Source organism: Spinacia oleracea, chromosome 2 (assembly GCF_020520425.1).
Source record: "Spinacia oleracea cultivar Varoflay chromosome 2, BTI_SOV_V1, whole genome shotgun sequence".
NCBI classification, from domain to species: Eukaryota; Viridiplantae; Streptophyta; class Magnoliopsida; order Caryophyllales; family Amaranthaceae; genus Spinacia; species Spinacia oleracea.
In genome coordinates, this window is record NC_079488.1 from 65,416,098 (window position 1) to 65,438,980 (window position 22,883).

The following is a 22,883-nucleotide window of genomic DNA, read 5'->3' on the forward strand; positions in this document are numbered from 1 at the left end:
AATTTATTTTTCATCTAAACTTTACTTGTTATGATATTTAGCTTCTAGATCGGGTTGAATGTTTAATATTAGACTAATTTTTGTATGATTAATGTTCAGATTTACTCACTTCAAAGTACTCGGCTTATGCATCTCCTCCCTTACGACAAACGTAAACCTGTAGTTCACTACTTAGTTCAATCAACAAATGGTGCTCTAATGTAAGAAGAAACGTTAAGCATTAAACAAAATCACATACGTCACCGGAGTATTAATTAAGCTCTTTAAATATTAATCGTATACTAACACAATAAGACATAACATGCATTATAGGGGACCTGGTAGAACTGAGTAGGGAGGCCTCTTAAATTTCATTTGAAATAAAATGGGCCAATTTCATATACATTTAACTCAATAGTCAATATCACAAATTCACAATTGCCACTTTATGCAGCTGTTTGGGGAGTTCTGCATATACAGGTAAAAATGAACAAATTATATCATTCCTATCAAATTGACTGTTGATTGTTGAGTGTTGAATACAACTAATTATCAATGATCATCGCCTGTTTAATTATCATCAGAAATAATCCCTACTTAATCCACTTGAGCTGCTTGACAAGCCCACCAATTGTTATAATGGAAGGAGTCCCAGACATGCATAAATCTTCCAGAAGAGGAATCGTCTTCCACACTCTCAGAGCCATTGGAGAAGAAGTTTCTGCACAAGTGAAACACAAATATTACAATTTACAAGTCATATCCATGTTTTGAAACGGGTAGTTTGATATGGAGTAGTAGTACTATGCCTCACCTTCGTTAAAATTCTCTGTGCAAATAGAAGCATAATGAGTATTAGCCAAGTCAAGAAGGGCAAATCGCCATTGCCCATTTGGAAACTCAGACGATTCAACAGTAATTTCAGATTCCTGGCATTTACCGCGACGTGGGAAATTGAACAATAGGTAAGCTGTAAACTCACAGAATGGTAGTTTGAAAAGAAAAAAAACAGCAGTACTTAAATATAGAACAGAGGCATTTTCCCAGGTAGCTTGCAAAAAGTAGACAACATCGACTATTGAAATAGCTCGCAAAAGCTGGATTGAAGAATGAGAATCAAAGCTGAAATTCTGGTAAAGCTTCTCAAAGAAAGGAGAAACCGAACATGTAACTGCATTCCAGGATATTGTTAAAGTACATTGACTAGGTCGAAAGTCAGAATTTACCAATATGGGACAACTGAGAATCAAGCCTGCACTTAAAATCGGACTAGTCAGTCTAGACCAAGTGCCAAAACCAGACCATATAGATTCTGCTCCGGTCATCAGCCGTAAATTTTGGTGTAGCCAGATTCTGGTGTGCGGGAACAAGTTTCTATTGACTTGGTTAGCTTACCATTTTTTCCAGTGATTTTCTCTCCATCTCCTCTCCTTAGAACAAATATATCACCCTCCCTCCTAAACGTTGAAGCCCTAAACGATATAGAGAGTTGACATTTAACTAAAGTTTAATGGATATTGCTTTTAGACATTCCATGCTTTCTTTTCATAGCTATAGGTGCCATCTTAAATTCAGAATGACACACACGCTGTTAACTTCTTCTTTTTCTCTATTGTAAGGTTGTCCACTTCCTTGTAAGATAAATTCAAAAGGCACTATACTGATATTGAAAAGATTAGCTAAAAATAACAGAACCAGACTGTCCAGCTTGTTCCTAGTCTGAAGTCTGAACTACAGAATCATTCTAGTCGGGTTATAATGAAATGAGCGCAGTAAGTGTTTGGGTGCGATCATACCAGCACTAATGCACCGGATCCCATCAGAACTCCCCAGTTAAGCGTGCTTGGGCGAGAGTAGTACTAGGATGGGTGACCTCCTAGGAAGTCCTCGTGTTGCACCCTTTTTTTCTCCAAATTCCGTTTTTTATTTTTTTCCGACGACGGTGCCTTTTTTCCGAGGTCAAACGAGGTTGCGGAGCGTAGGTGGTCGAGAAATAAGGAACTTGGAAAAAGAACGGCGGAGTTCCGAGAACCGGGCGCAAATTTACGGCATTCCGAACAGAAAAGGGGGTCGGGTCGGGTCGGGTTTGGGTTATAATGAAATGAGCGCAGCAAGTGTTTGGGTGCGATCATACCAACACTAATGCACCGGATCCCATCAGAACTCCGCAGTTAAGCGTGCTTGGGCGAGAGTAGTACTAGGATGGGTGACCTCCTGGGAAGTCCTAGTGTTGCACCCCTTTTTTCGCCAAATTCCGTTTTTTATTTTTTTCCGACGACGGTGCCTTTTTTCCGAGGTCAAACGAGGTTGCGGAGCGTAGGTGGTCGAGAAATAAGGAACTTGGAAAAAGAACGGCGGAGTTCCGAGAACCGGGCGCAAAGTTACGGCATTCCGAACAGAAAAGGGGGTCGGGTCGGGTTTGGGTTATAATGAAATGAGCGCAGTAAGTGTTTGGGTGCCATCATACCAGCACTAATGCACCGGATCCCATCAGAACTCCCCAGTTAAGCGTGCTTGGGCGAGAGTAGTACTAGGATGGGTGACCTCCTGGGAAGTCCTCGTGTTGCACCCTTTTTTTCGCCAAATTCCGTTTTTTAATTTTTTCCGACGACGGTGCCTTTTTTCCGAGGTCAAATGAGGTTGCGGAGCGTAGGTGGTCGAGAAATAAGGAACTTGGAAAAAGAACGGCGGAGTTCCGAGAACCGGGCGCAAATTTACGGCATTCCGAACAGAAAAGGGGGTCGGGTCGGGTCGGGTTTGAGTTATAATGAAATGAGCCCAGTAAGTGTTTGGGTGCGATCATACCAGCACTAATGCACCGGATCCCATTAGAACTCCGCAGTCAAGCGTGCTTGGGCGAGAGTAGTACTAGGATGGGTGACCTCCTGGGAAGTCCTCGTGTTGCACCCTTTTTTTCGCCAAATTCCGTTTATTATTTTTTTCGACGACGGTGCCTTTTTTCCGAGGTCAAACGAGGGTTGCGGAGCGTAGGTGGTCGAGAAATAAGGAACTTGGAAAAAGAACGGCGGAGTTCCGAGAACCGGGCGCAAATTTACGGCATTCCGAACAGAAAAGGGGGTCGGGTCGGGTCGGGTTTGGGTTATAATGAAATGAGCGCAGTAAGTGTTTGGGTGCGATCATACCAGCACTAATGCACCGGATCCCATCAGAACTCCGCAGTTAAGCTTGCTTGGGCGAGAGTAGTACTAGGATGGGTGACCTCCTGGGAAGTCCTCGTGTTGCACCCTTTTTTTCGCCAAATTCCGTTTTTTTATTTTTTTCCGACGACGGTGCCTTTTTTCCGAGGTCAAACGAGGTTGCGGAGCGTAGGTGGTCGAGAAATAAGGAACTTGGAAAAAGAACGGCGGAGTTCCGAGAACCGGGCGCAAATTTACGGCATTCCGAACAGAAAAGGGGGTCGGGTCGGGTCGGGTTTGGGTTATAATGAAATGAGCGCAGCAAGTGTTTGGGTGCGATCATACCAACACTAATGCACCGGATCCCATCAGAACTCCGCAGTTAAGCGTGCGTGGGCGAGAGTAGTACTAGGATGGGTGACCTCCTGGGAAGTCCTAGTGTTGCACCCCTTTTTTCGCCAAATTCCGTTTTTTATTTTTTTCGACGACGGTGCCTTTTTTCCGAGGTCAAACGAGGTTGCGGAGCGTAGGTGGTCGAGAAATAAGGAACTTGGAAAAAGAACGGCGGAGTTCCGAGAACCGGGCGCAAAGTTACGGCATTCCGAACAGAAAAGGGGGTCGGGTCGGGTTTGGGTTATAATGAAATGAGCGCAGTAAGTGTTTGGGTGCGATCATACCAGCACTAATGCACCGGATCCCATCAGAACTCCCCAGTTAAGCGTGCTTGGGCGAGAGTAGTACTAGGATGGGTGACCTCCTGGGAAGTCCTCGTGTTGCACCCTTTTTTTCGCCAAATTCCGTTTTTTATTTTTTTCCGACGACGGTGCCTTTTTTCCGAGGTCAAACGAGGTTGCGGAGCGTAGGTGGTCGAGAAATAAGGAACTTGGAAAAAGAACGGCGGAGTTCCGAGAACCGGGCGCAAATTTACGGCATTCCGAACAGAAAAGGGGGTCGGGTCGGGTCGGGTTTGGGTTATAATGAAATGAGCGCAGCAAGTGTTTGGGTGCGATCATACCAACACTAATGCACCGGATCCCATCAGAACTCCGCAGTTAAGCGTGCTTGGGCGAGAGTAGTACTAGGATGGGTGACCTCCTGGGAAGTCCTAGTGTTGCACCCCTTTTTTCGCCAAATTCCGTTTTTTATTTTTTTCCGACGACGGTGCCTTTTTTCCGAGGTCAAACGAGGTTGCGGAGCGTAGGTGGTCGAGAAATAAGGAACTTGGAAAAAGAACGGCGGAGTTCCGAGAACCGGGCGCAAAGTTACGGCATTCCGAACAGAAAAGGGGGTCGGGTCGGGTTTGGGTTATAATGAAATGAGCGCAGTAAGTGTTTGGGTGCCATCATACCAGCACTAATGCACCGGATCCCATCAGAACTCCCCAGTTAAGCGTGCTTGGGCGAGAGTAGTACTAGGATGGGTGACCTCCTGGGAAGTCCTCGTGTTGCACCCTTTTTTTCGCCAAATTCCGTTTTTTATTTTTTTCCGACGACGGTGCCTTTTTTCCGAGGTCAAATGAGGTTGCGGAGCGTAGGTGGTCGAGAAATAAGGAACTTGGAAAAAGAACGGCGGAGTTCCGAGAACCGGGCGCAAATTTACGGCATTCCGAACAGAAAAGGGGGTCGGGTCGGGTCGGGTTTGAGTTATAATGAAATGAGCCCAGTAAGTGTTTGGGTGCGATCATACCAGCACTAATGCACCGGATCCCATCAGAACTCCGCAGTCAAGCGTGCTTGGGCGAGAGTAGTACTAGGATGGGTGACCTCCTGGGAAGTCCTCGTGTTGCACCCTTTTTTTCGCCAAATTCCGTTTATTATTTTTTTCGACGACGGTGCCTTTTTTCCGAGGTCAAACGAGGGTTGCGGAGCGTAGGTGGTCGAGAAATAAGGAACTTGGAAAAAGAACGGCGGAGTTCCGAGAACCGGGCGCAAATTTACGGCATTCCGAACAGAAAAGGGGGTCGGGTCGGGTCGGGTTTGGGTTATAATGAAATGAGCGCAGTAAGTGTTTGGGTGCGATCATACCAGCACTAATGCACCGGATCCCATCAGAACTCCGCAGTTAAGCGTGCTTGGACTAGAGTAGTACTAGGATGGGTGACCTCCTGGGAAGTCCTCGTGTTGCACCCTTTTTTTCGCCAAATTCCGTTTTTTTATTTTTTTTCGACGACGGTGCCTTTTTTCCGAGGTCAAACGAGGTTGCGGAGCGTAGGTGGTCGAGAAATAAGGAACTTGGAAAAAGAACGGCGGAGTTCCGAGAACCGGGCGCAAAGTTACGGCATTCCGAACAGAAAAGGGGGTCGGGTCGGGTTTCGGTTATAATGAAATGAGCGCAGTAAGTGTTTGGGTGCGATCATACCAGCACTAATGCACCGGATCCCATCAGAACTCCCCAGTTAAGCGTGCTTGGGCGAGAGTAGTACTAGGATGGGTGACCTCCTGAGAAGTCCTCGTGTTGCACCCTTTTTTTCGCCAAATTCCGACGACGGTGCCTTTTTTCCGAGGTCAAACGAGGTTGTGGAGCGTAGGTGGTCGAGAAATAAGGAACTTGGAAAAAGAACGGCGGAGTTCCGAGAACCGGGCGCAAAGTTACGGCATTCCGAACAGAAAAGGGGGTCGGGTCGGGTTTGGGTTATAATGAAATGAGCGCAGTAAGTGTTTGGGTGCGATCATACCAGCACTAATGCACCGGATCCCATCAGAACTCCCCAATTAAGCGTGCTTGGGCGAGAGTAGTACTAGGATTGGTAACCTCCTGGGAAGTCCTCGTGTTGCACCCTTTTTTCCGCCAAATTCCGTTTTTTATTTTTTTCCGACGACGGTGCCTTTTTTCCGAGGTCAAATGAGGTTGCGGAGCGTTGGTGGTCGAGAAATAAGGAACTTGGAAAAAGAACGGCGGAGTTCCGAGAACCGGGCGCAAAGTTACGGCATTCCGAACAGAAAAGGGGGTCGGGTCGGGTTTCGGTTATAATGAAATGAGCGCAGTAAGTGTTTGGGTGCGATCATACCAGCACTAATGCACCGGATCCCATCAGAACTCCGCAGTTAAGCGTGCTTGGGCGAGAGTAGTACTAGGATGGGTGACCTCCTGGGAAGTCCTCGTGTTGCACCCTTTTTTTCGCCAAATTCCGTTTTTTTATTTTTTTCGACGACGGTGCCTTTTTTCCGAGGTCAAACGAGGGTTGCGGAGCGTAGGTGGTCGAGAAATAAGGAACTTGGAAAAAGAACGGCGGAGTTCCGAGAACCGGGCGCAAATTTACGGCATTCCGAACAGAAAAGGGGGTCGGGTCGGGTCGGGTTTGGGTTATAATGAAATGAGCGCAGTAAGTGTTTGGGTGCGATCATACCAGCACTAATGCACCGGATCCCATCAGAACTCCGCAGTTAAGCTTGCTTGGGCGAGAGTAGTACTAGGATGGGTGACCTCCTGGGAAGTCCTCGTGTTGCACCCTTTTTTTCGCCAAATTCCGTTTTTTTATTTTTTTCCGACGACGGTGCCTTTTTTCCGAGGTCAAACGAGGTTGCGGAGCGTAGGTGGTCGAGAAATAAGGAACTTGGAAAAAGAACGGCGGAGTTCCGAGAACCGGGCGCAAATTTACGGCATTCCGAACAGAAAAGGGGGTCGGGTCGGGTCTGGTTTGGGTTATAATGAAATGAGCGCAGCAAGTGTTTGGGTGCGATCATACCAACACTAATGCACCGGATCCCATCAGAACTCCGCAGTTAAGCGTGCTTGGGCGAGAGTAGTACTAGGATGGGTGACCTCCTGGGAAGTCCTAGTGTTGCACCCCTTTTTTCGCCAAATTCCGTTTTTTATTTTTTTTCCGACGACGGTGCCTTTTTTCCGAGGTTAAACGAGGTTGCGGAGCGTAGGTGGTCGAGAAATAAGGAACTTGGAAAAAGAACGGCGGAGTTCCGAGAACCGGGCGCAAATTTACGGCATTCCGAACAGAAAAGGGGGTCGGGTCGGGTTTCGGTTATAATGAAATGAGCGCAGTAAGTGTTTGGGTGCGATCATACCAGCACTAATGCACCGGATCCCATCAGAACTCCGCAGTTAAGCGTGCTTGGGCGAGAGTAGTACTAGGATGGGTGACCTCTTGGGAAGTCCTCGTGTTGCACCCTTTTTTTCGCCAAATTCCGTTTTTTATTTTTTTCGACGACGGTGCCTTTTTTCCGAGGTCAAACGAGGGTTGCGGAGCGTAGGTGGTCGAGAAATAAGGAACTTGGAAAAAGAACGGCGGAGTTCCGAGAACCGGGCGCAAATTTACGGCATTCCGAACAGAAAAGGGGGTCGGGTCGGGTCGGGTTTGGGTTATAATGAAATGAGCGCAGTAAGTGTTTGGGTGCGATCATACCAGCACTAATGCACCGGATCCCATCAGAACTCCGCAGTTAAGCTTGCTTGGGCGAGAGTAGTACTAGGATGGGTGACCTCCTGGGAAGTCCTCGTGTTGCACCCTTTTTTTCGCCAAATTCCGTTTTTTTATTTTTTTCCGACGACGGTGCCTTTTTTCCGAGGTCAAACGAGGTTGCGGAGCGTAGGTGGTCGAGAAATAAGGAACTTGGAAAAAGAACGGCGGAGTTCCGAGAACCGGGCGCAAATTTACGGCATTCCGAACAGAAAAGGGGGTCGGGTCGGGTCGGGTTTGGGTTATAATGAAATGAGCGCAGCAAGTGTTTGGGTGCGATCATACCAACACTAATGCACCGGATCCCATCAGAACTCCGCAGTTAAGCGTGCTTGGGCGAGAGTAGTACTAGGATGGGTGACCTCCTGGGAAGTCCTAGTGTTGCACCCCTTTTTTCGCCAAATTCCGTTTTTTATTTTTTTCCGACGACGGTGCCTTTTATCCGAGGTCAAACGAGGTTGCGGAGCGTAGGTGGTCGAGAAATAAGGAACTTGGAAAAAGAACGGCGGAGTTCCGAGAACCGGGCGCAAATTTACGGCATTCCGAACAGAAAAGGGGGTCGGGTCGGGTTTCGGTTATAATGAAATGAGCGCAGTAAGTGTTTGGGTGCGATCATACCAGCACTAATGCACCGGATCCCATCAGAACTCCGCAGTTAAGCGTGCTTGGGCGAGAGTAGTACTAGGATGGGTGACCTCTTGGGAAGTCCTCGTGTTGCACCCTTTTTTTCGCCAAATTCCGTTTTTTATTTTTTTCGACGACGGTGCCTTTTTTCCGAGGTCAAACGAGGGTTGCGGAGCGTAGGTGGTCGAGAAATAAGGAACTTGGAAAAAGAACGGCGGAGTTCCGAGAACCGGGCGCAAATTTACGGCATTCCGAACAGAAAAGGGGGTCGGGTCGGGTCGGGTTTGGGTTATAATGAAATGAGCGCAGTAAGTGTTTGGGTGCGATCATACCAGCACTAATGCACCGGATCCCATCAGAACTCCGCAGTTAAGCGTGCTTGGACTAGAGTAGTACTAGGATGGGTGACCTCCTGGGAAGTCCTCGTGTTGCACCCTTTTTTTCGCCAAATTCCGTTTTTTTATTTTTTTTCGACGACGGTGCCTTTTTTCCGAGGTCAAACGAGGTTGCGGAGCGTAGGTGGTCGAGAAATAAGGAACTTGGAAAAAGAACGGCGGAGTTCCGAGAACCGGGCGCAAAGTTACGGCATTCCGAACAGAAAAGGGGGTCGGGTCGGGTTTCGGTTATAATGAAATGAGCGCAGTAAGTGTTTGGGTGCGATCATACCAGCACTAATGCACCGGATCCCATCAGAACTCCCCAGTTAAGCGTGCTTGGGCGAGAGTAGTACTAGGATGGGTGACCTCCTGAGAAGTCCTCGTGTTGCACCCTTTTTTTCGCCAAATTCCGACGACGGTGCCTTTTTTCCGAGGTCAAACGAGGTTGTGGAGCGTAGGTGGTCGAGAAATAAGGAACTTGGAAAAAGAACGGCGGAGTTCCGAGAACCGGGCGCAAAGTTACGGCATTCCGAACAGAAAAGGGGGTCGGGTCGGGTTTGGGTTATAATGAAATGAGCGCAGTAAGTGTTTGGGTGCGATCATACCAGCACTAATGCACCGGATCCCATCAGAACTCCCCAATTAAGCGTGCTTGGGCGAGAGTAGTACTAGGATTGGTAACCTCCTGGGAAGTCCTCGTGTTGCACCCTTTTTTCCGCCAAATTCCGTTTTTTATTTTTTTCCGACGACGGTGCCTTTTTTCCGAGGTCAAATGAGGTTGCGGAGCGTAGGTGGTCGAGAAATAAGGAACTTGGAAAAAGAACGGCGGAGTTCCGAGAACCGGGCGCAAAGTTACGGCATTCCGAACAGAAAAGGGGGTCGGGTCGGGTTTCGGTTATAATGAAATGAGCGCAGTAAGTGTTTGGGTGCGATCATACCAGCACTAATGCACCGGATCCCATCAGAACTCCGCAGTTAAGCGTGCTTGGGCGAGAGTAGTACTAGGATGGGTGACCTCCTGGGAAGTCCTCGTGTTGCACCCTTTTTTTCGCCAAATTCCGTTTTTTTATTTTTTTCGACGACGGTGCCTTTTTTCCGAGGTCAAACGAGGGTTGCGGAGCGTAGGTGGTCGAGAAATAAGGAACTTGGAAAAAGAACGGCGGAGTTCCGAGAACCGGGCGCAAATTTACGGCATTCCGAACAGAAAAGGGGGTCGGGTCGGGTCGGGTTTGGGTTATAATGAAATGAGCGCAGTAAGTGTTTGGGTGCGATCATACCAGCACTAATGCACCGGATCCCATCAGAACTCCGCAGTTAAGCTTGCTTGGGCGAGAGTAGTACTAGGATGGGTGACCTCCTGGGAAGTCCTCGTGTTGCACCCTTTTTTTCGCCAAATTCCGTTTTTTTATTTTTTTCCGACGACGGTGCCTTTTTTCCGAGGTCAAACGAGGTTGCGGAGCGTAGGTGGTCGAGAAATAAGGAACTTGGAAAAAGAACGGCGGAGTTCCGAGAACCGGGCGCAAATTTACGGCATTCCGAACAGAAAAGGGGGTCGGGTCGGGTCTGGTTTGGGTTATAATGAAATGAGCGCAGCAAGTGTTTGGGTGCGATCATACCAACACTAATGCACCGGATCCCATCAGAACTCCGCAGTTAAGCGTGCTTGGGCGAGAGTAGTACTAGGATGGGTGACCTCCTGGGAAGTCCTAGTGTTGCACCCCTTTTTTCGCCAAATTCCGTTTTTTATTTTTTTCCGACGACGGTGCCTTTTTTCCGAGGTCAAACGAGGTTGCGGAGCGTAGGTGGTCGAGAAATAAGGAACTTGGAAAAAGAACGGCGGAGTTCCGAGAACCGGGCGCAAATTTACGGCATTCCGAACAGAAAAGGGGGTCGGGTCGGGTTTCGGTTATAATGAAATGAGCGCAGTAAGTGTTTGGGTGCGATCATACCAGCACTAATGCACCGGATCCCATCAGAACTCCGCAGTTAAGCGTGCTTGGGCGAGAGTAGTACTAGGATGGGTGACCTCTTGGGAAGTCCTCGTGTTGCACCCTTTTTTTCGCCAAATTCCGTTTTTTATTTTTTTCGACGACGGTGCCTTTTTTCCGAGGTCAAACGAGGGTTGCGGAGCGTAGGTGGTCGAGAAATAAGGAACTTGGAAAAAGAACGGCGGAGTTCCGAGAACCGGGCGCAAATTTACGGCATTCCGAACAGAAAAGGGGGTCGGGTCGGGTCGGGTTTGGGTTATAATGAAATGAGCGCAGTAAGTGTTTGGGTGCGATCATACCAGCACTAATGCACCGGATCCCATCAGAACTCCGCAGTTAAGCGTGCTTGGGCGAGAGTAGTACTAGGATGGGTGACCTCCTGGGAAGTCCTCGTGTTGCACCCTTTTTTTCGCCAAATTCCGTTTTTTTATTTTTTTCCGACGACGGTGCCTTTTTTCCGAGGTCAAACGAGGTTGCGGAGCGTAGGTGGTCGAGAAATAAGGAACTTGGAAAAAGAACGGCGGAGTTCCGAGAACCGGGCGCAAATTTACGGCATTCCGAACAGAAAAGGGGGTCGGGTCGGGTCGGGTTTGGGTTATAATGAAATGAGCGCAGCAAGTGTTTGGGTGCGATCATACCAACACTAATGCACCGGATCCCATCAGAACTCCGCAGTTAAGCGTGCTTGGGCGAGAGTAGTACTAGGATGGGTGACCTCCTGGGAAGTCCTAGTGTTGCACCCCTTTTTTCGCCAAATTCCGTTTTTTATTTTTTTCCGACGACGGTGCCTTTTATCCGAGGTCAAACGAGGTTGCGGAGCGTAGGTGGTCGAGAAATAAGGAACTTGGAAAAAGAACGGCGGAGTTCCGAGAACCGGGCGCAAATTTACGGCATTCCGAACAGAAAAGGGGGTCGGGTCGGGTTTCGGTTATAATGAAATGAGCGCAGTAAGTGTTTGGGTGCGATCATACCAGCACTAATGCACCGGATCCCATCAGAACTCCGCAGTTAAGCGTGCTTGGGCGAGAGTAGTACTAGGATGGGTGACCTCTTGGGAAGTCCTCGTGTTGCACCCTTTTTTTCGCCAAATTCCGTTTTTTATTTTTTTCGACGACGGTGCCTTTTTTCCGAGGTCAAACGAGGGTTGCGGAGCGTAGGTGGTCGAGAAATAAGGAACTTGGAAAAAGAACGGCGGAGTTCCGAGAACCGGGCGCAAATTTACGGCATTCCGAACAGAAAAGGGGGTCGGGTCGGGTCGGGTTTCGGTTATAATGAAATGAGCGCAGTAAGTGTTTGGGTGCGATCATACCAGCACTAATGCACCGGATCCCATCAGAACTCCGCAGTTAAGCGTGCTTGGGCGAGAGTAGTACTAGGATGGGTGACCTCCTGGGAAGTCCTCGTGTTGCACCCTTTTTTTCGCCAAATTCCGTTTTTTTATTTTTTTCCGACGACGGTGCCTTTTTTCCGAGGTCAAACGAGGTTGCGGAGCGTAGGTGGTCGAGAAATAAGGAACTTGGAAAAAGAACGGCGGAGTTCCGAGAACCGGGCGCAAATTTACGGCATTCCGAACAGAAAAGGGGGTCGGGTCGGGTCGGGTTTGGGTTATAATGAAATGAGCGCAGCAAGTGTTTGGGTGCGATCATACCAACACTAATGCACCGGATCCCATCAGAACTCCGCAGATAAGCGTGCTTGGGCGAGAGTAGTACTAGGATGGGTGACCTCCTGGGAAGTCCTAGTGTTGCACCCCTTTTTTCGCCAAATTCCGTTTTTTATTTTTTTCCGACGACGGTGCCTTTTTTCCGAGGTCAAACGAGGTTGCGGAGCGTAGGTGGTCGAGAAATAAGGAACTTGGAAAAAGAACGGCGGAGTTCCGAGAACCGGGCGCAAATTTACGGCATTCCGAACAGAAAAGGGGGTCGGGTCGGGTTTCGGTTATAATGAAATGAGCGCAGTAAGTGTTTGGGTGCGATCATACCAGCACTAATGCACCGGATCCCATCAGAACTCCGCAGTTAAGCGTGCTTGGGCGAGAGTAGTACTAGGATGGGTGACCTCTTGGGAAGTCCTCGTGTTGCACCCTTTTTTTCGCCAAATTCCGTTTTTTATTTTTTTCGACGACGGTGCCTTTTTTCCGAGGTCAAACGAGGGTTGCGGAGCGTAGGTGGTCGAGAAATAAGGAACTTGGAAAAAGAACGGCGGAGTTCCGAGAACCGGGCGCAAATTTACGGCATTCCGAACAGAAAAGGGGGTCGGGTCGGGTCGGGTTTCGGTTATAATGAAATGAGCGCAGTAAGTGTTTGGGTGCGATCATACCAGCACTAATGCACCGGATCCCATCAGAACTCCGCAGTTAAGCGTGCTTGGGCGAGAGTAGTACTAGGATGGGTGACCTCCTGGGAAGTCCTCGTGTTGCACCCTTTTTTTCGCCAAATTCCGTTTTTTATTTTTTTCGACGACGGTGCCTTTTTTCCGAGGTCAAACGAGGGTTGCGGAGCGTAGGTGGTCGAGAAATAAGGAACTTGGAAAAAGAACGGCGGAGTTCCGAGAACCGGGCGCAAATTTACGGCATTCCGAACAGAAAAGGGGGTCGGGTCGGGTCGGGTTTGGGTTATAATGAAATGAGCGCAGTAAGTGTTTGGGTGCGATCATACCAGCACTAATGCACCGGATCCCATCAGAACTCCGCAGTTAAGCGTGCTTGGGCGAGAGTAGTACTAGGATGGGTGACCTCCTGGGAAGTCCTCGTGTTGCACCCTTTTTTTCGCCAAATTCCGTTTTTTTATTTTTTTCCGACGACGGTGCCTTTTTTCCGAGGTCAAACGAGGTTGCGGAGCGTAGGTGGTCGAGAAATAAGGAACTTGGAAAAAGAACGGCGGAGTTCCGAGAACCGGGCGCAAATTTACGGCATTCCGAACAGAAAAGGGGGTCGGGTCGGGTCGGGTTTGGGTTATAATGAAATGAGCGCAGCAAGTGTTTGGGTGCGATCATACCAACACTAATGCACCGGATCCCATCAGAACTCCGCAGTTAAGCGTGCTTGGGCGAGAGTAGTACTAGGATGGGTGACCTCCTGGGAAGTCCTAGTGTTGCACCCCTTTTTTCGCCAAATTCCGTTTTTTATTTTTTTCCGACGACGGTGCCTTTTATCCGAGGTCAAACGAGGTTGCGGAGCGTAGGTGGTCGAGAAATAAGGAACTTGGAAAAAGAACGGCGGAGTTCCGAGAACCGGGCGCAAATTTACGGCATTCCGAACAGAAAAGGGGGTCGGGTCGGGTTTCGGTTATAATGAAATGAGCGCAGTAAGTGTTTGGGTGCGATCATACCAGCACTAATGCACCGGATCCCATCAGAACTCCGCAGTTAAGCGTGCTTGGGCGAGAGTAGTACTAGGATGGGTGACCTCTTGGGAAGTCCTCGTGTTGCACCCTTTTTTTCGCCAAATTCCGTTTTTTATTTTTTTCGACGACGGTGCCTTTTTTCCGAGGTCAAACGAGGGTTGCGGAGCGTAGGTGGTCGAGAAATAAGGAACTTGGAAAAAGAACGGCGGAGTTCCGAGAACCGGGCGCAAATTTACGGCATTCCGAACAGAAAAGGGGGTCGGGTCGAGTCGGGTTTGGGTTATAATGAAATGAGCGCAGTAAGTGTTTGGGTGCGATCATACCAGCACTAATGCACCGGATCCCATCAGAACTCCGCAGTTAAGCGTGCTTGGGCGAGAGTAGTACTAGGATGGGTGACCTCCTGGGAAGTCCTCGTGTTGCACCCTTTTTTTCGCCAAATTCCGTTTTTTTATTTTTTTCCGACGACGGTGCCTTTTTTCCGAGGTCAAACGAGGTTGCGGAGCGTAGGTGGTCGAGAAATAAGGAACTTGGAAAAAGAACGGCGGAGTTCCGAGAACCGGGCGCAAATTTACGGCATTCCGAACAGAAAAGGGGGTCGGGTCGGGTCGGGTTTGGGTTATAATGAAATGAGCGCAGCAAGTGTTTGGGTGCGATCATACCAACACTAATGCACCGGATCCCATCAGAACTCCGCAGATAAGCGTGCTTGGGCGAGAGTAGTACTAGGATGGGTGACCTCCTGGGAAGTCCTAGTGTTGCACCCCTTTTTTCGCCAAATTCCGTTTTTTATTTTTTTCCGACGACGGTGCCTTTTTTCCGAGGTCAAACGAGGTTGCGGAGCGTAGGTGGTCGAGAAATAAGGAACTTGGAAAAAGAACGGCGGAGTTCAGAGAACCGGGCGCAAATTTACGGCATTCCGAACAGAAAAGGGGGTCGGGTCGGGTTTCGGTTATAATGAAATGAGCGCAGTAAGTGTTTGGGTGCGATCATACCAGCACTAATGCACCGGATCCCATCAGAACTCCGCAGTTAAGCGTGCTTGGGCGAGAGTAGTACTAGGATGGGTGACCTCTTGGGAAGTCCTCGTGTTGCACCCTTTTTTTCGCCAAATTCCGTTTTTTATTTTTTTCGACGACGGTGCCTTTTTTCCGAGGTCAAACGAGGGTTGCGGAGCGTAGGTGGTCGAGAAATAAGGAACTTGGAAAAAGAACGGCGGAGTTCCGAGAACCGGGCGCAAATTTACGGCATTCCGAACAGAAAAGGGGGTCGGGTCGGGTCGGGTTTCGGTTATAATGAAATGAGCGCAGTAAGTGTTTGGGTGCGATCATACCAGCACTAATGCACCGGATCCCATCAGAACTCCGCAGTTAAGCGTGCTTGGGCGAGAGTAGTACTAGGATGGGTGACCTCCTGGGAAGTCCTCGTGTTGCACCCTTTTTTTCGCCAAATTCCGTTTTTTATTTTTTTCGACGACGGTGCCTTTTTTCCGAGGTCAAACGAGGGTTGCGGAGCGTAGGTGGTCGAGAAATAAGGAACTTGGAAAAAGAACGGCGGAGTTCAGAGAACCGGGCGCAAATTTACGGCATTCCGAACAGAAAAGGGGGTCGGGTCGGGTCGGGTTTCGGTTATAATGAAATGAGCGCAGTAAGTGTTTGGGTGCGATCATACCAGCACTAATGCACCGGATCCCATCAGAACTCCGCAGTTAAGCGTGCTTGGGCGAGAGTAGTACTAGGATGGGTGACCTCCTGGGAAGTCCTCGTGTTGCACCCTTTTTTTCGCCAAATTCCGTTTTTTTATTTTTTTCCGACGACGGTGCCTTTTTTCCGAGGTCAAACGAGGTTGCGGAGCGTAGGTGGTCGAGAAATAAGGAACTTGGAAAAAGAACGGCGGAGTTCCGAGAACCGGGCGCAAATTTACGGCATTCCGAACAGAAAAGGGGGTCGGGTCGGGTCGGGTTTGGGTTATAATGAAATGAGCGCAGCAAGTGTTTGGGTGCGATCATACCAACACTAATGCACCGGATCCCATCAGAACTCCGCAGATAAGCGTGCTTGGGCGAGAGTAGTACTAGGATGGGTGACCTCCTGGGAAGTCCTAGTGTTGCACCCCTTTTTTCGCCAAATTCCGTTTTTTATTTTTTTCCGACGACGGTGCCTTTTTTCCGAGGTCAAACGAGGTTGCGGAGCGTAGGTGGTCGAGAAATAAGGAACTTGGAAAAAGAACGGCGGAGTTCAGAGAACCGGGCGCAAATTTACGGCATTCCGAACAGAAAAGGGGGTCGGGTCGGGTTTCGGTTATAATGAAATGAGCGCAGTAAGTGTTTGGGTGCGATCATACCAGCACTAATGCACCGGATCCCATCAGAACTCCGCAGTTAAGCGTGCTTGGGCGAGAGTAGTACTAGGATGGGTGACCTCTTGGGAAGTCCTCGTGTTGCACCCTTTTTTTCGCCAAATTCCGTTTTTTATTTTTTTCGACGACGGTGCCTTTTTTCCGAGGTCAAACGAGGGTTGCGGAGCGTAGGTGGTCGAGAAATAAGGAACTTGGAAAAAGAACGGCGGAGTTCCGAGAACCGGGCGCAAATTTACGGCATTCCGAACAGAAAAGGGGGTCGGGTCGGGTCGGGTTTCGGTTATAATGAAATGAGCGCAGTAAGTGTTTGGGTGCGATCATACCAGCACTAATGCACCGGATCCCATCAGAACTCCGCAGTTAAGCGTGCTTGGGCGAGAGTAGTACTAGGATGGGTGACCTCCTGGGAAGTCCTCGTGTTGCACCCTTTTTTTCGCCAAATTCCGTTTTTTATTTTTTTCGACGACGGTGCCTTTTTTCCGAGGTCAAACGAGGGTTGCGGAGCGTAGGTGGTCGAGAAATAAGGAACTTGGAAAAAGAACGGCGGAGTTCAGAGAACCGGGCGCAAATTTACGGCATTCCGAACAGAAAAGGGGGTCGGGTCGGGTCGGGTTTGGGTTATAATGAAATGAGCGCAGCAAGTGTTTGGGTGCGATCATACCAACACTAATGCACCGGATCCCATCAGAACTCCGCAGTTAAGCGTGCTTGGGCGAGAGTAGTACTAGGATGGGTGACCTCCTGGGAAGTCCTAGTGTTGCACCCCTTTTTTCGCCAAATTCCGTTTTTTATTTTTTTCCGACGACGGTGCCTTTTTTCCGAGGTCAAACGAGGTTGCGGAGCGTAGGTGGTCGAGAAATAAGGAACTTGGAAAAAGAACGGCGGAGTTCCGAGAACCGGGCGCAAATTTACGGCATTCCGAACAGAAAAGGGGGTCGGGTCGGGTTTCGGTTATAATGAAATGAGCGCAGTAAGTGTTTGGGTGCGATCATACCAGCACTAATGCACCGGATCCCATCAGAACTCCGCAGTTAAGCGTGCTTGGGCGAGAGTAGTACTAGGATGGGTGACCTCCTGGGAAGTCCTCGTGTTGCACCCTTTATTTCGCCAAATTCCGTTTTTTATTTTTTTCGACGACGGTGCCTTTTTTCCGAGGTCAAACGAGGGTTGCGGAGCGTAGGTGGTCGAGAAATAAGGAACTTGGAAAAAGAACGGCGGAGTTCCGAGAACCGGGCGCAAATTTACGGCATTCCGAACAGAAAAGGGGGTCGGGTCGGGTCGGGTTTCGGTTATAATGAAATGAGCGCAGTAAGTGTTTGGGTGCGATCATACCAGCACTAATGCACCGGATCCCATCAGAACTCCGCAGTTAAGCGTGCTTGGGCGAGAGTAGTACTAGGATGGGTGACCTCCTGGGAAGTCCTCGTGTTGCACCCTTTTTTTCGCCAAATTCCGTTTTTTTATTTTTTTCCGACGACGGTGCCTTTTTTCCGAGGTCAAACGAGGTTGCGGAGCGTAGGTGGTCGAGAAATAAGGAACTTGGAAAAAGAACGGCGGAGTTCCGAGAACCGGGCGCAAATTTACGGCATTCCGAACAGAAAAGGGGGTCGGGTCGGGTCGGGTTTGGGTTATAATGAAATGAGCGCAGCAAGTGTTTGGGTGCGATCATACCAACACTAATGCACCGGATCCCATCAGAACTCCGCAGTTAAGCGTGCTTGGGCGAGAGTAGTACTAGGATGGGTGACCTCCTGGGAAGTCCTAGTGTTGCACCCCTTTTTTCGCCAAATTCCGTTTTTTATTTTTTTCCGACGACGGTGCCTTTTTTCCGAGGTCAAACGAGGTTGCGGAGCGTAGGTGGTCGAGAAATAAGGAACTTGGAAAAAGAACGGCGGAGTTCCGAGAACCGGGCGCAAATTTACGGCATTCCGAACAGAAAAGGGGGTCGGGTCGGGTTTCGGTTATAATGAAATGAGCGCAGTAAGTGTTTGGGTGCGATCATACCAGCACTAATGCACCGGATCCCATCAGAACTCCGCAGTTAAGCGTGCTTGGGCGAGAGTAGTACTAGGATGGGTGACCTCTTGGGAAGTCCTCGTGTTGCACCCTTTTTTTCGCCAAATTCCGTTTTTTATTTTTTTCGACGACGGTGCCTTTTTTCCGAGGTCAAACGAGGGTTGCGGAGCGTAGGTGGTCGAGAAATAAGGAACTTGGAAAAAGAACGGCGGAGTTCCGAGAACCGGGCGCAAATTTACGGCATTCCGAACAGAAAAGGGGGTCGGGTCGAGTCGGGTTTCGGTTATAATGAAATGAGCGCAGTAAGTGTTTGGGTGCGATCATACCAGCACTAATGCACCGGATCCCATCAGAACTCCGCAGTTAAGCGTGCTTGGGCGAGAGTAGTACTAGGATGGGTGACCTCCTGGGAAGTCCTCGTGTTGCACCCTTTTTTTCGCCAAATTCCGTTTTTTTATTTTTTTCCGACGACGGTGCCTTTTTTCCGAGGTCAAACGAGGTTGCGGAGCGTAGGTGGTCGAGAAATAAGGAACTTGGAAAAAGAACGGCGGAGTTCCGAGAACCGGGCGCAAATTTACGGCATTCCGAACAGAAAAGGGGGTCGGGTCGGGTCGGGTTTGGGTTATAATGAAATGAGCGCAGCAAGTGTTTGGGTGCGATCATACCAACACTAATGCACCGGATCCCATCAGAACTCCGCAGATAAGCGTGCTTGGGCGAGAGTAGTACTAGGATGGGTGACCTCCTGGGAAGTCCTAGTGTTGCACCCCTTTTTTCGCCAAATTCCGTTTTTTATTTTTTTCCGACGACGGTGCCTTTTTTCCGAGGTCAAACGAGGTTGCGGAGCGTAGGTGGTCGAGAAATAAGGAACTTGGAAAAAGAACGGCGGAGTTCCGAGAACCGGGCGCAAATTTACGGCATTCCGAACAGAAAAGGGGGTCGGGTCGGGTTTCGGTTATAATGAAATGAGCGCAGTAAGTGTTTGGGTGCGATCATACCAGCACTAATGCACCGGATCCCATCAGAACTCCGCAGTTAAGCGTGCTTGGGCGAGAGTAGTACTAGGATGGGTGACCTCTTGGGAAGTCCTCGTGTTGCACCCTTTTTTTCGCCAAATTCCGTTTTTTATTTTTTTCGACGACGGTGCCTTTTTTCCGAGGTCAAACGAGGGTTGCGGAGCGTAGGTGGTCGAGAAATAAGGAACTTGGAAAAAGAACGGCGGAGTTCCGAGAACCGGGCGCAAATTTACGGCATTCCGAACAGAAAAGGGGGTCGGGTCGGGTCGGGTTTCGGTTATAATGAAATGAGCGCAGTAAGTGTTTGGGTGCGATCATACCAGCACTAATGCACCGGATCCCATCAGAACTCCGCAGTTAAGCGTGCTTGGGCGAGAGTAGTACTAGGATGGGTGACCTCCTGGGAAGTCCTCGTGTTGCACCCTTTTTTTCGCCAAATTCCGTTTTTTATTTTTTTCGACGACGGTGCCTTTTTTCCGAGGTCAAACGAGGGTTGCGGAGCGTAGGTGGTCGAGAAATAAGGAACTTGGAAAAAGAACGGCGGAGTTCCGAGAACCGGGCGCAAATTTACGGCATTCCGAACAGAAAAGGGGGTCGGGTCGGGTCGGGTTTCGGTTATAATGAAATGAGCGCAGTAAGTGTTTGGGTGCGATCATACCAGCACTAATGCACCGGATCCCATCAGAACTCCGCAGTTAAGCGTGCTTGGGCGAGAGTAGTACTAGGATGGGTGACCTCCTGGGAAGTCCTCGTGTTGCACCCTTTTTTTCGCCAAATTCCGTTTTTTATTTTTTTCGACGACGGTGCCTTTTTTCCGAGGTCAAACGAGGGTTGCGGAGCGTAGGTGGTCGAGAAATAAGGAACTTGGAAAAAGAACGGCGGAGTTCAGAGAACCGGGCGCAAATTTACGGCATTCCGAACAGAAAAGGGGGTCGGGTCGGGTCGGGTTTGGGTTATAATGAAATGAGCGCAGCAAGTGTTTGGGTGCGATCATACCAACACTAATGCACCGGATCCCATCAGAACTCCGCAGTTAAGCGTGCTTGGGCGAGAGTAGTACTAGGATGGGTGACCTCCTGGGAAGTCCTAGTGTTGCACCCCTTTTTTCGCCAAATTCCGTTTTTTATTTTTTTCCGACGACGGTGCCTTTTATCCGAGGTCAAACGAGGTTGCGGAGCGTAGGTGGTCGAGAAATAAGGAACTTGGAAAAAGAACGGCGGAGTTCCGAGAACCGGGCGCAAATTTACGGCATTCCGAACAGAAAAGGGGGTCGGGTCGGGTTTCGGTTATAATGAAATGAGCGCAGTAAGTGTTTGGGTGCGATCATACCAGCACTAATGCACCGGATCCCATCAGAACTCCGCAGTTAAGCGTGCTTGGGCGAGAGTAGTACTAGGATGGGTGACCTCTTGGGAAGTCCTCGTGTTGCACCCTTTATTTCGCCAAATTCCGTTTTTTATTTTTTTCGACGACGGTGCCTTTTTTCCGAGGTCAAACGAGGGTTGCGGAGCGTAGGTGGTCGAGAAATAAGGAACTTGGAAAAAGAACGGCGGAGTTCCGAGAACCGGGCGCAAATTTACGGCATTCCGAACAGAAAAGGGGGTCGGGTCGGTCGGGTTTCGGTTATAATGAAATGAGCGCAGTAAGTGTTTGGGTGCGATCATACCAGCACTAATGCACCGGATCCCATCAGAACTCCGCAGTTAAGCGTGCTTGGGCGAGAGTAGTACTAGGATGGGTGACCTCCTGGGAAGTCCTCGTGTTGCACCCTTTTTTTCGCCAAATTCCGTTTTTTTATTTTTTTCCGACGACGGTGCCTTTTTTCCGAGGTCAAACGAGGTTGCGGAGCGTAGGTGGTCGAGAAATAAGGAACTTGGAAAAAGAACGGCGGAGTTCCGAGAACCGGGCGCAAATTTACGGCATTCCGAACAGAAAAGGGGGTCGGGTCGGGTCGGGTTTGGGTTATAATGAAATGAGCGCAGCAAGTGTTTGGGTGCGATCATACCAACACTAATGCACCGGATCCCATCAGAACTCCGCAGTTAAGCGTGCTTGGGCGAGAGTAGTACTAGGATTGGTGACCTCCTGGGAAGTCCTAGTGTTGCACCCCTTTTTTCGCCAAATTCCGTTTTTTATTTTTTTCCGACGACGGTGCCTTTTATCCGAGGTCAAACGAGGTTGCGGAGCGTAGGTGGTCGAGAAATAAGGAACTTGGAAAAAGAACGGCGGAGTTCCGAGAACCGGGCGCAAATTTACGGCATTCCGAACAGAAAAGGGGGTCGGGTCGGGTTTCGGTTATAATGAAATGAGCGCAGTAAGTGTTTGGGTGCGATCATACCAGCACTAATGCACCGGATCCCATCAGAACTCCGCAGTTAAGCGTGCTTGGGCGAGAGTAGTACTAGGATGGGTGACCTCTTGGGAAGTCCTCGTGTTGCACCCTTTTTTTCGCCAAATTCCGTTTTTTATTTTTTTCGACGACGGTGCCTTTTTTCCGAGGTCAAACGAGGGTTGCGGAGCGTAGGTGGTCGAGAAATAAGGAACTTGGAAAAAGAACGGCGGAGTTCCGAGAACCGGGCGCAAATTTACGGCATTCCGAACAGAAAAGGGGGTCGGGTCGAGTCGGGTTTGGGTTATAATGAAATGAGCGCAGTAAGTGTTTGGGTGCGATCATACCAGCACTAATGCACCGGATCCCATCAGAACTCCGCAGTTAAGCGTGCTTGGGCGAGAGTAGTACTAGGATGGGTGACCTCCTGGGAAGTCCTCGTGTTGCACCCTTTTTTTCGCCAAATTCCGTTTTTTTATTTTTTTCCGACGACGGTGCCTTTTTTCCGAGGTCAAACGAGGTTGCGGAGCGTAGGTGGTCGAGAAATAAGGAACTTGGAAAAAGAACGGCGGAGTTCCGAGAACCGGGCGCAAATTTACGGCATTCCGAACAGAAAAGGGGGTCGGGTCGGGTCGGGTTTGGGTTATAATGAAATGAGCGCAGCAAGTGTTTGGGTGCGATCATACCAGCACTAATGCACCGGATCCCATCAGAACTCCGCAGATAAGCGTGCTTGGGCGAGAGTAGTACTAGGATGGGTGACCTCCTGGGAAGTCCTAGTGTTGCACCCCTTTTTTCGCCAAATTCCGTTTTTTATTTTTTTCCGACGACGGTGCCTTTTTTCCGAGGTCAAACGAGGTTGCGGAGCGTAGGTGGTCGAGAAATAAGGAACTTGGAAAAAGAACGGCGGAGTTCAGAGAACCGGGCGCAAATTTACGGCATTCCGAACAGAAAAGGGGGTCGGGTCGGGTTTCGGTTATAATGAAATGAGCGCAGTAAGTGTTTGGGTGCGATCATACCAGCACTAATGCACCGGATCCCATCAGAACTCCGCAGTTAAGCGTGCTTGGGCGAGAGTAGTACTAGGATGGGTGACCTCCTGGGAAGTCCTCGTGTTGCACCCTTTTTTTCGCCAAATTCCGTTTTTTATTTTTTTCGACGACGGTGCCTTTTTTCCGAGGTCAAACGAGGGTTGCGGAGCGTAGGTGGTCGAGAAATAAGGAACTTGGAAAAAGAACGGCGGAGTTCCGAGAACCGGGCGCAAATTTACGGCATTCCGAACAGAAAAGGGGGTCGGGTCGGGT

At 49.5% G+C, this 22,883-nt stretch overlaps 1 protein-coding gene and 63 non-coding genes across 64 annotated transcripts; 63 read left to right on the forward strand and 1 right to left on the reverse strand.

Annotated features, from left to right (window-relative positions):
- Nucleotides 1-313: 313 nt before the first annotated feature.
- Nucleotides 314-1,721, reverse strand: LOC110780515 (uncharacterized). The gene is made up of 2 exons (XM_021984893.2): nt 794-1,721; nt 314-700 (listed from the first exon to the last, which is right to left on the reverse strand). Exons 1-2 carry the CDS (start codon nt 1,302-1,304, stop codon nt 573-575), a joined length of 639 nt encoding a protein of 212 aa, XP_021840585.1. The 5' UTR covers nt 1,305-1,721; the 3' UTR covers nt 314-572.
- Nucleotides 1,722-1,761: 40 nt separating this feature from the next.
- Nucleotides 1,762-1,880, forward strand: LOC130468789 (5S ribosomal RNA). The gene has a single exon (XR_008929174.1). It is a non-coding gene; the product is annotated as a 5S ribosomal RNA (ribosomal RNA).
- A 219-nt stretch (nt 1,881-2,099) lies between these two features.
- LOC130468801 (5S ribosomal RNA) lies at nt 2,100-2,218 on the forward strand. Its single transcript, XR_008929186.1, has one exon. It is a non-coding gene; the product is annotated as a 5S ribosomal RNA (ribosomal RNA).
- A 214-nt stretch (nt 2,219-2,432) lies between these two features.
- LOC130468846 (5S ribosomal RNA) lies at nt 2,433-2,551 on the forward strand. The gene has a single exon (XR_008929231.1). It is a non-coding gene; the product is annotated as a 5S ribosomal RNA (ribosomal RNA).
- Nucleotides 2,552-2,770: 219 nt separating this feature from the next.
- Nucleotides 2,771-2,889, forward strand: LOC130468690 (5S ribosomal RNA). The gene has a single exon (XR_008929075.1). It is a non-coding gene; the product is annotated as a 5S ribosomal RNA (ribosomal RNA).
- Nucleotides 2,890-3,108: 219 nt separating this feature from the next.
- LOC130468714 (5S ribosomal RNA) lies at nt 3,109-3,227 on the forward strand. The gene has a single exon (XR_008929099.1). It is a non-coding gene; the product is annotated as a 5S ribosomal RNA (ribosomal RNA).
- A 220-nt stretch (nt 3,228-3,447) lies between these two features.
- LOC130468852 (5S ribosomal RNA) lies at nt 3,448-3,566 on the forward strand. Its single transcript, XR_008929237.1, has one exon. It is a non-coding gene; the product is annotated as a 5S ribosomal RNA (ribosomal RNA).
- Nucleotides 3,567-3,779: 213 nt separating this feature from the next.
- Nucleotides 3,780-3,898, forward strand: LOC130468733 (5S ribosomal RNA). The gene has a single exon (XR_008929118.1). It is a non-coding gene; the product is annotated as a 5S ribosomal RNA (ribosomal RNA).
- A 219-nt stretch (nt 3,899-4,117) lies between these two features.
- Nucleotides 4,118-4,236, forward strand: LOC130468802 (5S ribosomal RNA). Its single transcript, XR_008929187.1, has one exon. It is a non-coding gene; the product is annotated as a 5S ribosomal RNA (ribosomal RNA).
- A 214-nt stretch (nt 4,237-4,450) lies between these two features.
- LOC130468847 (5S ribosomal RNA) lies at nt 4,451-4,569 on the forward strand. Its single transcript, XR_008929232.1, has one exon. It is a non-coding gene; the product is annotated as a 5S ribosomal RNA (ribosomal RNA).
- A 219-nt stretch (nt 4,570-4,788) lies between these two features.
- Nucleotides 4,789-4,907, forward strand: LOC130468673 (5S ribosomal RNA). Its single transcript, XR_008929058.1, has one exon. It is a non-coding gene; the product is annotated as a 5S ribosomal RNA (ribosomal RNA).
- A 219-nt stretch (nt 4,908-5,126) lies between these two features.
- LOC130468774 (5S ribosomal RNA) lies at nt 5,127-5,245 on the forward strand. Its single transcript, XR_008929159.1, has one exon. It is a non-coding gene; the product is annotated as a 5S ribosomal RNA (ribosomal RNA).
- Nucleotides 5,246-5,460: 215 nt separating this feature from the next.
- LOC130468748 (5S ribosomal RNA) lies at nt 5,461-5,579 on the forward strand. Its single transcript, XR_008929133.1, has one exon. It is a non-coding gene; the product is annotated as a 5S ribosomal RNA (ribosomal RNA).
- Nucleotides 5,580-5,776: 197 nt separating this feature from the next.
- LOC130468897 (5S ribosomal RNA) lies at nt 5,777-5,895 on the forward strand. The gene has a single exon (XR_008929282.1). It is a non-coding gene; the product is annotated as a 5S ribosomal RNA (ribosomal RNA).
- Nucleotides 5,896-6,109: 214 nt separating this feature from the next.
- Nucleotides 6,110-6,228, forward strand: LOC130468552 (5S ribosomal RNA). The gene has a single exon (XR_008928937.1). It is a non-coding gene; the product is annotated as a 5S ribosomal RNA (ribosomal RNA).
- Nucleotides 6,229-6,448: 220 nt separating this feature from the next.
- Nucleotides 6,449-6,567, forward strand: LOC130468716 (5S ribosomal RNA). The gene has a single exon (XR_008929101.1). It is a non-coding gene; the product is annotated as a 5S ribosomal RNA (ribosomal RNA).
- Nucleotides 6,568-6,787: 220 nt separating this feature from the next.
- On the forward strand, nt 6,788-6,906 carry LOC130468803 (5S ribosomal RNA). The gene has a single exon (XR_008929188.1). It is a non-coding gene; the product is annotated as a 5S ribosomal RNA (ribosomal RNA).
- Nucleotides 6,907-7,121: 215 nt separating this feature from the next.
- On the forward strand, nt 7,122-7,240 carry LOC130468616 (5S ribosomal RNA). The gene has a single exon (XR_008929001.1). It is a non-coding gene; the product is annotated as a 5S ribosomal RNA (ribosomal RNA).
- A 219-nt stretch (nt 7,241-7,459) lies between these two features.
- LOC130468717 (5S ribosomal RNA) lies at nt 7,460-7,578 on the forward strand. Its single transcript, XR_008929102.1, has one exon. It is a non-coding gene; the product is annotated as a 5S ribosomal RNA (ribosomal RNA).
- Nucleotides 7,579-7,798: 220 nt separating this feature from the next.
- LOC130468805 (5S ribosomal RNA) lies at nt 7,799-7,917 on the forward strand. Its single transcript, XR_008929190.1, has one exon. It is a non-coding gene; the product is annotated as a 5S ribosomal RNA (ribosomal RNA).
- A 214-nt stretch (nt 7,918-8,131) lies between these two features.
- LOC130468617 (5S ribosomal RNA) lies at nt 8,132-8,250 on the forward strand. The gene has a single exon (XR_008929002.1). It is a non-coding gene; the product is annotated as a 5S ribosomal RNA (ribosomal RNA).
- A 219-nt stretch (nt 8,251-8,469) lies between these two features.
- Nucleotides 8,470-8,588, forward strand: LOC130468775 (5S ribosomal RNA). The gene has a single exon (XR_008929160.1). It is a non-coding gene; the product is annotated as a 5S ribosomal RNA (ribosomal RNA).
- Nucleotides 8,589-8,803: 215 nt separating this feature from the next.
- LOC130468750 (5S ribosomal RNA) lies at nt 8,804-8,922 on the forward strand. Its single transcript, XR_008929135.1, has one exon. It is a non-coding gene; the product is annotated as a 5S ribosomal RNA (ribosomal RNA).
- Nucleotides 8,923-9,119: 197 nt separating this feature from the next.
- LOC130468898 (5S ribosomal RNA) lies at nt 9,120-9,238 on the forward strand. The gene has a single exon (XR_008929283.1). It is a non-coding gene; the product is annotated as a 5S ribosomal RNA (ribosomal RNA).
- A 214-nt stretch (nt 9,239-9,452) lies between these two features.
- On the forward strand, nt 9,453-9,571 carry LOC130468553 (5S ribosomal RNA). The gene has a single exon (XR_008928938.1). It is a non-coding gene; the product is annotated as a 5S ribosomal RNA (ribosomal RNA).
- A 220-nt stretch (nt 9,572-9,791) lies between these two features.
- LOC130468718 (5S ribosomal RNA) lies at nt 9,792-9,910 on the forward strand. The gene has a single exon (XR_008929103.1). It is a non-coding gene; the product is annotated as a 5S ribosomal RNA (ribosomal RNA).
- A 220-nt stretch (nt 9,911-10,130) lies between these two features.
- On the forward strand, nt 10,131-10,249 carry LOC130468806 (5S ribosomal RNA). The gene has a single exon (XR_008929191.1). It is a non-coding gene; the product is annotated as a 5S ribosomal RNA (ribosomal RNA).
- A 214-nt stretch (nt 10,250-10,463) lies between these two features.
- LOC130468618 (5S ribosomal RNA) lies at nt 10,464-10,582 on the forward strand. The gene has a single exon (XR_008929003.1). It is a non-coding gene; the product is annotated as a 5S ribosomal RNA (ribosomal RNA).
- A 219-nt stretch (nt 10,583-10,801) lies between these two features.
- On the forward strand, nt 10,802-10,920 carry LOC130468554 (5S ribosomal RNA). Its single transcript, XR_008928939.1, has one exon. It is a non-coding gene; the product is annotated as a 5S ribosomal RNA (ribosomal RNA).
- A 220-nt stretch (nt 10,921-11,140) lies between these two features.
- Nucleotides 11,141-11,259, forward strand: LOC130468807 (5S ribosomal RNA). The gene has a single exon (XR_008929192.1). It is a non-coding gene; the product is annotated as a 5S ribosomal RNA (ribosomal RNA).
- A 214-nt stretch (nt 11,260-11,473) lies between these two features.
- LOC130468619 (5S ribosomal RNA) lies at nt 11,474-11,592 on the forward strand. Its single transcript, XR_008929004.1, has one exon. It is a non-coding gene; the product is annotated as a 5S ribosomal RNA (ribosomal RNA).
- Nucleotides 11,593-11,811: 219 nt separating this feature from the next.
- LOC130468555 (5S ribosomal RNA) lies at nt 11,812-11,930 on the forward strand. The gene has a single exon (XR_008928940.1). It is a non-coding gene; the product is annotated as a 5S ribosomal RNA (ribosomal RNA).
- Nucleotides 11,931-12,150: 220 nt separating this feature from the next.
- LOC130468857 (5S ribosomal RNA) lies at nt 12,151-12,269 on the forward strand. Its single transcript, XR_008929242.1, has one exon. It is a non-coding gene; the product is annotated as a 5S ribosomal RNA (ribosomal RNA).
- Nucleotides 12,270-12,483: 214 nt separating this feature from the next.
- On the forward strand, nt 12,484-12,602 carry LOC130468620 (5S ribosomal RNA). The gene has a single exon (XR_008929005.1). It is a non-coding gene; the product is annotated as a 5S ribosomal RNA (ribosomal RNA).
- Nucleotides 12,603-12,821: 219 nt separating this feature from the next.
- LOC130468556 (5S ribosomal RNA) lies at nt 12,822-12,940 on the forward strand. Its single transcript, XR_008928941.1, has one exon. It is a non-coding gene; the product is annotated as a 5S ribosomal RNA (ribosomal RNA).
- Nucleotides 12,941-13,159: 219 nt separating this feature from the next.
- Nucleotides 13,160-13,278, forward strand: LOC130468557 (5S ribosomal RNA). Its single transcript, XR_008928942.1, has one exon. It is a non-coding gene; the product is annotated as a 5S ribosomal RNA (ribosomal RNA).
- A 220-nt stretch (nt 13,279-13,498) lies between these two features.
- Nucleotides 13,499-13,617, forward strand: LOC130468808 (5S ribosomal RNA). The gene has a single exon (XR_008929193.1). It is a non-coding gene; the product is annotated as a 5S ribosomal RNA (ribosomal RNA).
- Nucleotides 13,618-13,831: 214 nt separating this feature from the next.
- LOC130468621 (5S ribosomal RNA) lies at nt 13,832-13,950 on the forward strand. The gene has a single exon (XR_008929006.1). It is a non-coding gene; the product is annotated as a 5S ribosomal RNA (ribosomal RNA).
- A 219-nt stretch (nt 13,951-14,169) lies between these two features.
- Nucleotides 14,170-14,288, forward strand: LOC130468558 (5S ribosomal RNA). Its single transcript, XR_008928943.1, has one exon. It is a non-coding gene; the product is annotated as a 5S ribosomal RNA (ribosomal RNA).
- Nucleotides 14,289-14,508: 220 nt separating this feature from the next.
- LOC130468858 (5S ribosomal RNA) lies at nt 14,509-14,627 on the forward strand. Its single transcript, XR_008929243.1, has one exon. It is a non-coding gene; the product is annotated as a 5S ribosomal RNA (ribosomal RNA).
- A 214-nt stretch (nt 14,628-14,841) lies between these two features.
- On the forward strand, nt 14,842-14,960 carry LOC130468622 (5S ribosomal RNA). The gene has a single exon (XR_008929007.1). It is a non-coding gene; the product is annotated as a 5S ribosomal RNA (ribosomal RNA).
- Nucleotides 14,961-15,179: 219 nt separating this feature from the next.
- Nucleotides 15,180-15,298, forward strand: LOC130468559 (5S ribosomal RNA). The gene has a single exon (XR_008928944.1). It is a non-coding gene; the product is annotated as a 5S ribosomal RNA (ribosomal RNA).
- A 219-nt stretch (nt 15,299-15,517) lies between these two features.
- Nucleotides 15,518-15,636, forward strand: LOC130468561 (5S ribosomal RNA). The gene has a single exon (XR_008928946.1). It is a non-coding gene; the product is annotated as a 5S ribosomal RNA (ribosomal RNA).
- A 220-nt stretch (nt 15,637-15,856) lies between these two features.
- On the forward strand, nt 15,857-15,975 carry LOC130468859 (5S ribosomal RNA). The gene has a single exon (XR_008929244.1). It is a non-coding gene; the product is annotated as a 5S ribosomal RNA (ribosomal RNA).
- A 214-nt stretch (nt 15,976-16,189) lies between these two features.
- On the forward strand, nt 16,190-16,308 carry LOC130468623 (5S ribosomal RNA). Its single transcript, XR_008929008.1, has one exon. It is a non-coding gene; the product is annotated as a 5S ribosomal RNA (ribosomal RNA).
- A 219-nt stretch (nt 16,309-16,527) lies between these two features.
- LOC130468562 (5S ribosomal RNA) lies at nt 16,528-16,646 on the forward strand. The gene has a single exon (XR_008928947.1). It is a non-coding gene; the product is annotated as a 5S ribosomal RNA (ribosomal RNA).
- Nucleotides 16,647-16,865: 219 nt separating this feature from the next.
- On the forward strand, nt 16,866-16,984 carry LOC130468809 (5S ribosomal RNA). Its single transcript, XR_008929194.1, has one exon. It is a non-coding gene; the product is annotated as a 5S ribosomal RNA (ribosomal RNA).
- A 214-nt stretch (nt 16,985-17,198) lies between these two features.
- Nucleotides 17,199-17,317, forward strand: LOC130468563 (5S ribosomal RNA). Its single transcript, XR_008928948.1, has one exon. It is a non-coding gene; the product is annotated as a 5S ribosomal RNA (ribosomal RNA).
- A 219-nt stretch (nt 17,318-17,536) lies between these two features.
- On the forward strand, nt 17,537-17,655 carry LOC130468564 (5S ribosomal RNA). Its single transcript, XR_008928949.1, has one exon. It is a non-coding gene; the product is annotated as a 5S ribosomal RNA (ribosomal RNA).
- Nucleotides 17,656-17,875: 220 nt separating this feature from the next.
- On the forward strand, nt 17,876-17,994 carry LOC130468810 (5S ribosomal RNA). Its single transcript, XR_008929195.1, has one exon. It is a non-coding gene; the product is annotated as a 5S ribosomal RNA (ribosomal RNA).
- A 214-nt stretch (nt 17,995-18,208) lies between these two features.
- LOC130468624 (5S ribosomal RNA) lies at nt 18,209-18,327 on the forward strand. The gene has a single exon (XR_008929009.1). It is a non-coding gene; the product is annotated as a 5S ribosomal RNA (ribosomal RNA).
- A 219-nt stretch (nt 18,328-18,546) lies between these two features.
- On the forward strand, nt 18,547-18,665 carry LOC130468565 (5S ribosomal RNA). The gene has a single exon (XR_008928950.1). It is a non-coding gene; the product is annotated as a 5S ribosomal RNA (ribosomal RNA).
- Nucleotides 18,666-18,885: 220 nt separating this feature from the next.
- LOC130468861 (5S ribosomal RNA) lies at nt 18,886-19,004 on the forward strand. Its single transcript, XR_008929246.1, has one exon. It is a non-coding gene; the product is annotated as a 5S ribosomal RNA (ribosomal RNA).
- A 214-nt stretch (nt 19,005-19,218) lies between these two features.
- Nucleotides 19,219-19,337, forward strand: LOC130468625 (5S ribosomal RNA). The gene has a single exon (XR_008929010.1). It is a non-coding gene; the product is annotated as a 5S ribosomal RNA (ribosomal RNA).
- A 219-nt stretch (nt 19,338-19,556) lies between these two features.
- Nucleotides 19,557-19,675, forward strand: LOC130468566 (5S ribosomal RNA). Its single transcript, XR_008928951.1, has one exon. It is a non-coding gene; the product is annotated as a 5S ribosomal RNA (ribosomal RNA).
- A 219-nt stretch (nt 19,676-19,894) lies between these two features.
- Nucleotides 19,895-20,013, forward strand: LOC130468567 (5S ribosomal RNA). Its single transcript, XR_008928952.1, has one exon. It is a non-coding gene; the product is annotated as a 5S ribosomal RNA (ribosomal RNA).
- A 219-nt stretch (nt 20,014-20,232) lies between these two features.
- On the forward strand, nt 20,233-20,351 carry LOC130468811 (5S ribosomal RNA). Its single transcript, XR_008929196.1, has one exon. It is a non-coding gene; the product is annotated as a 5S ribosomal RNA (ribosomal RNA).
- Nucleotides 20,352-20,565: 214 nt separating this feature from the next.
- Nucleotides 20,566-20,684, forward strand: LOC130468627 (5S ribosomal RNA). Its single transcript, XR_008929012.1, has one exon. It is a non-coding gene; the product is annotated as a 5S ribosomal RNA (ribosomal RNA).
- A 218-nt stretch (nt 20,685-20,902) lies between these two features.
- Nucleotides 20,903-21,021, forward strand: LOC130468568 (5S ribosomal RNA). The gene has a single exon (XR_008928953.1). It is a non-coding gene; the product is annotated as a 5S ribosomal RNA (ribosomal RNA).
- A 220-nt stretch (nt 21,022-21,241) lies between these two features.
- On the forward strand, nt 21,242-21,360 carry LOC130468883 (5S ribosomal RNA). The gene has a single exon (XR_008929268.1). It is a non-coding gene; the product is annotated as a 5S ribosomal RNA (ribosomal RNA).
- A 214-nt stretch (nt 21,361-21,574) lies between these two features.
- On the forward strand, nt 21,575-21,693 carry LOC130468628 (5S ribosomal RNA). Its single transcript, XR_008929013.1, has one exon. It is a non-coding gene; the product is annotated as a 5S ribosomal RNA (ribosomal RNA).
- Nucleotides 21,694-21,912: 219 nt separating this feature from the next.
- LOC130468569 (5S ribosomal RNA) lies at nt 21,913-22,031 on the forward strand. Its single transcript, XR_008928954.1, has one exon. It is a non-coding gene; the product is annotated as a 5S ribosomal RNA (ribosomal RNA).
- A 220-nt stretch (nt 22,032-22,251) lies between these two features.
- Nucleotides 22,252-22,370, forward strand: LOC130468752 (5S ribosomal RNA). The gene has a single exon (XR_008929137.1). It is a non-coding gene; the product is annotated as a 5S ribosomal RNA (ribosomal RNA).
- Nucleotides 22,371-22,584: 214 nt separating this feature from the next.
- LOC130468570 (5S ribosomal RNA) lies at nt 22,585-22,703 on the forward strand. The gene has a single exon (XR_008928955.1). It is a non-coding gene; the product is annotated as a 5S ribosomal RNA (ribosomal RNA).
- Nucleotides 22,704-22,883: the final 180 nt, after the last annotated feature.

Coding starts and splice junctions, on each gene's coding strand:
- LOC110780515 (XM_021984893.2), bottom strand. CDS start 1,304: ATGACCGGAGCAGAATCTATATGGTCTGGTTTTGGCACTTGGTCTAGA. Junction 701..793: donor CACAGAGAATTTTAACGAAG/GTGAGGCATAGT, acceptor TCACTTGTGCAG/AAACTTCTTCTCCAATGGCT.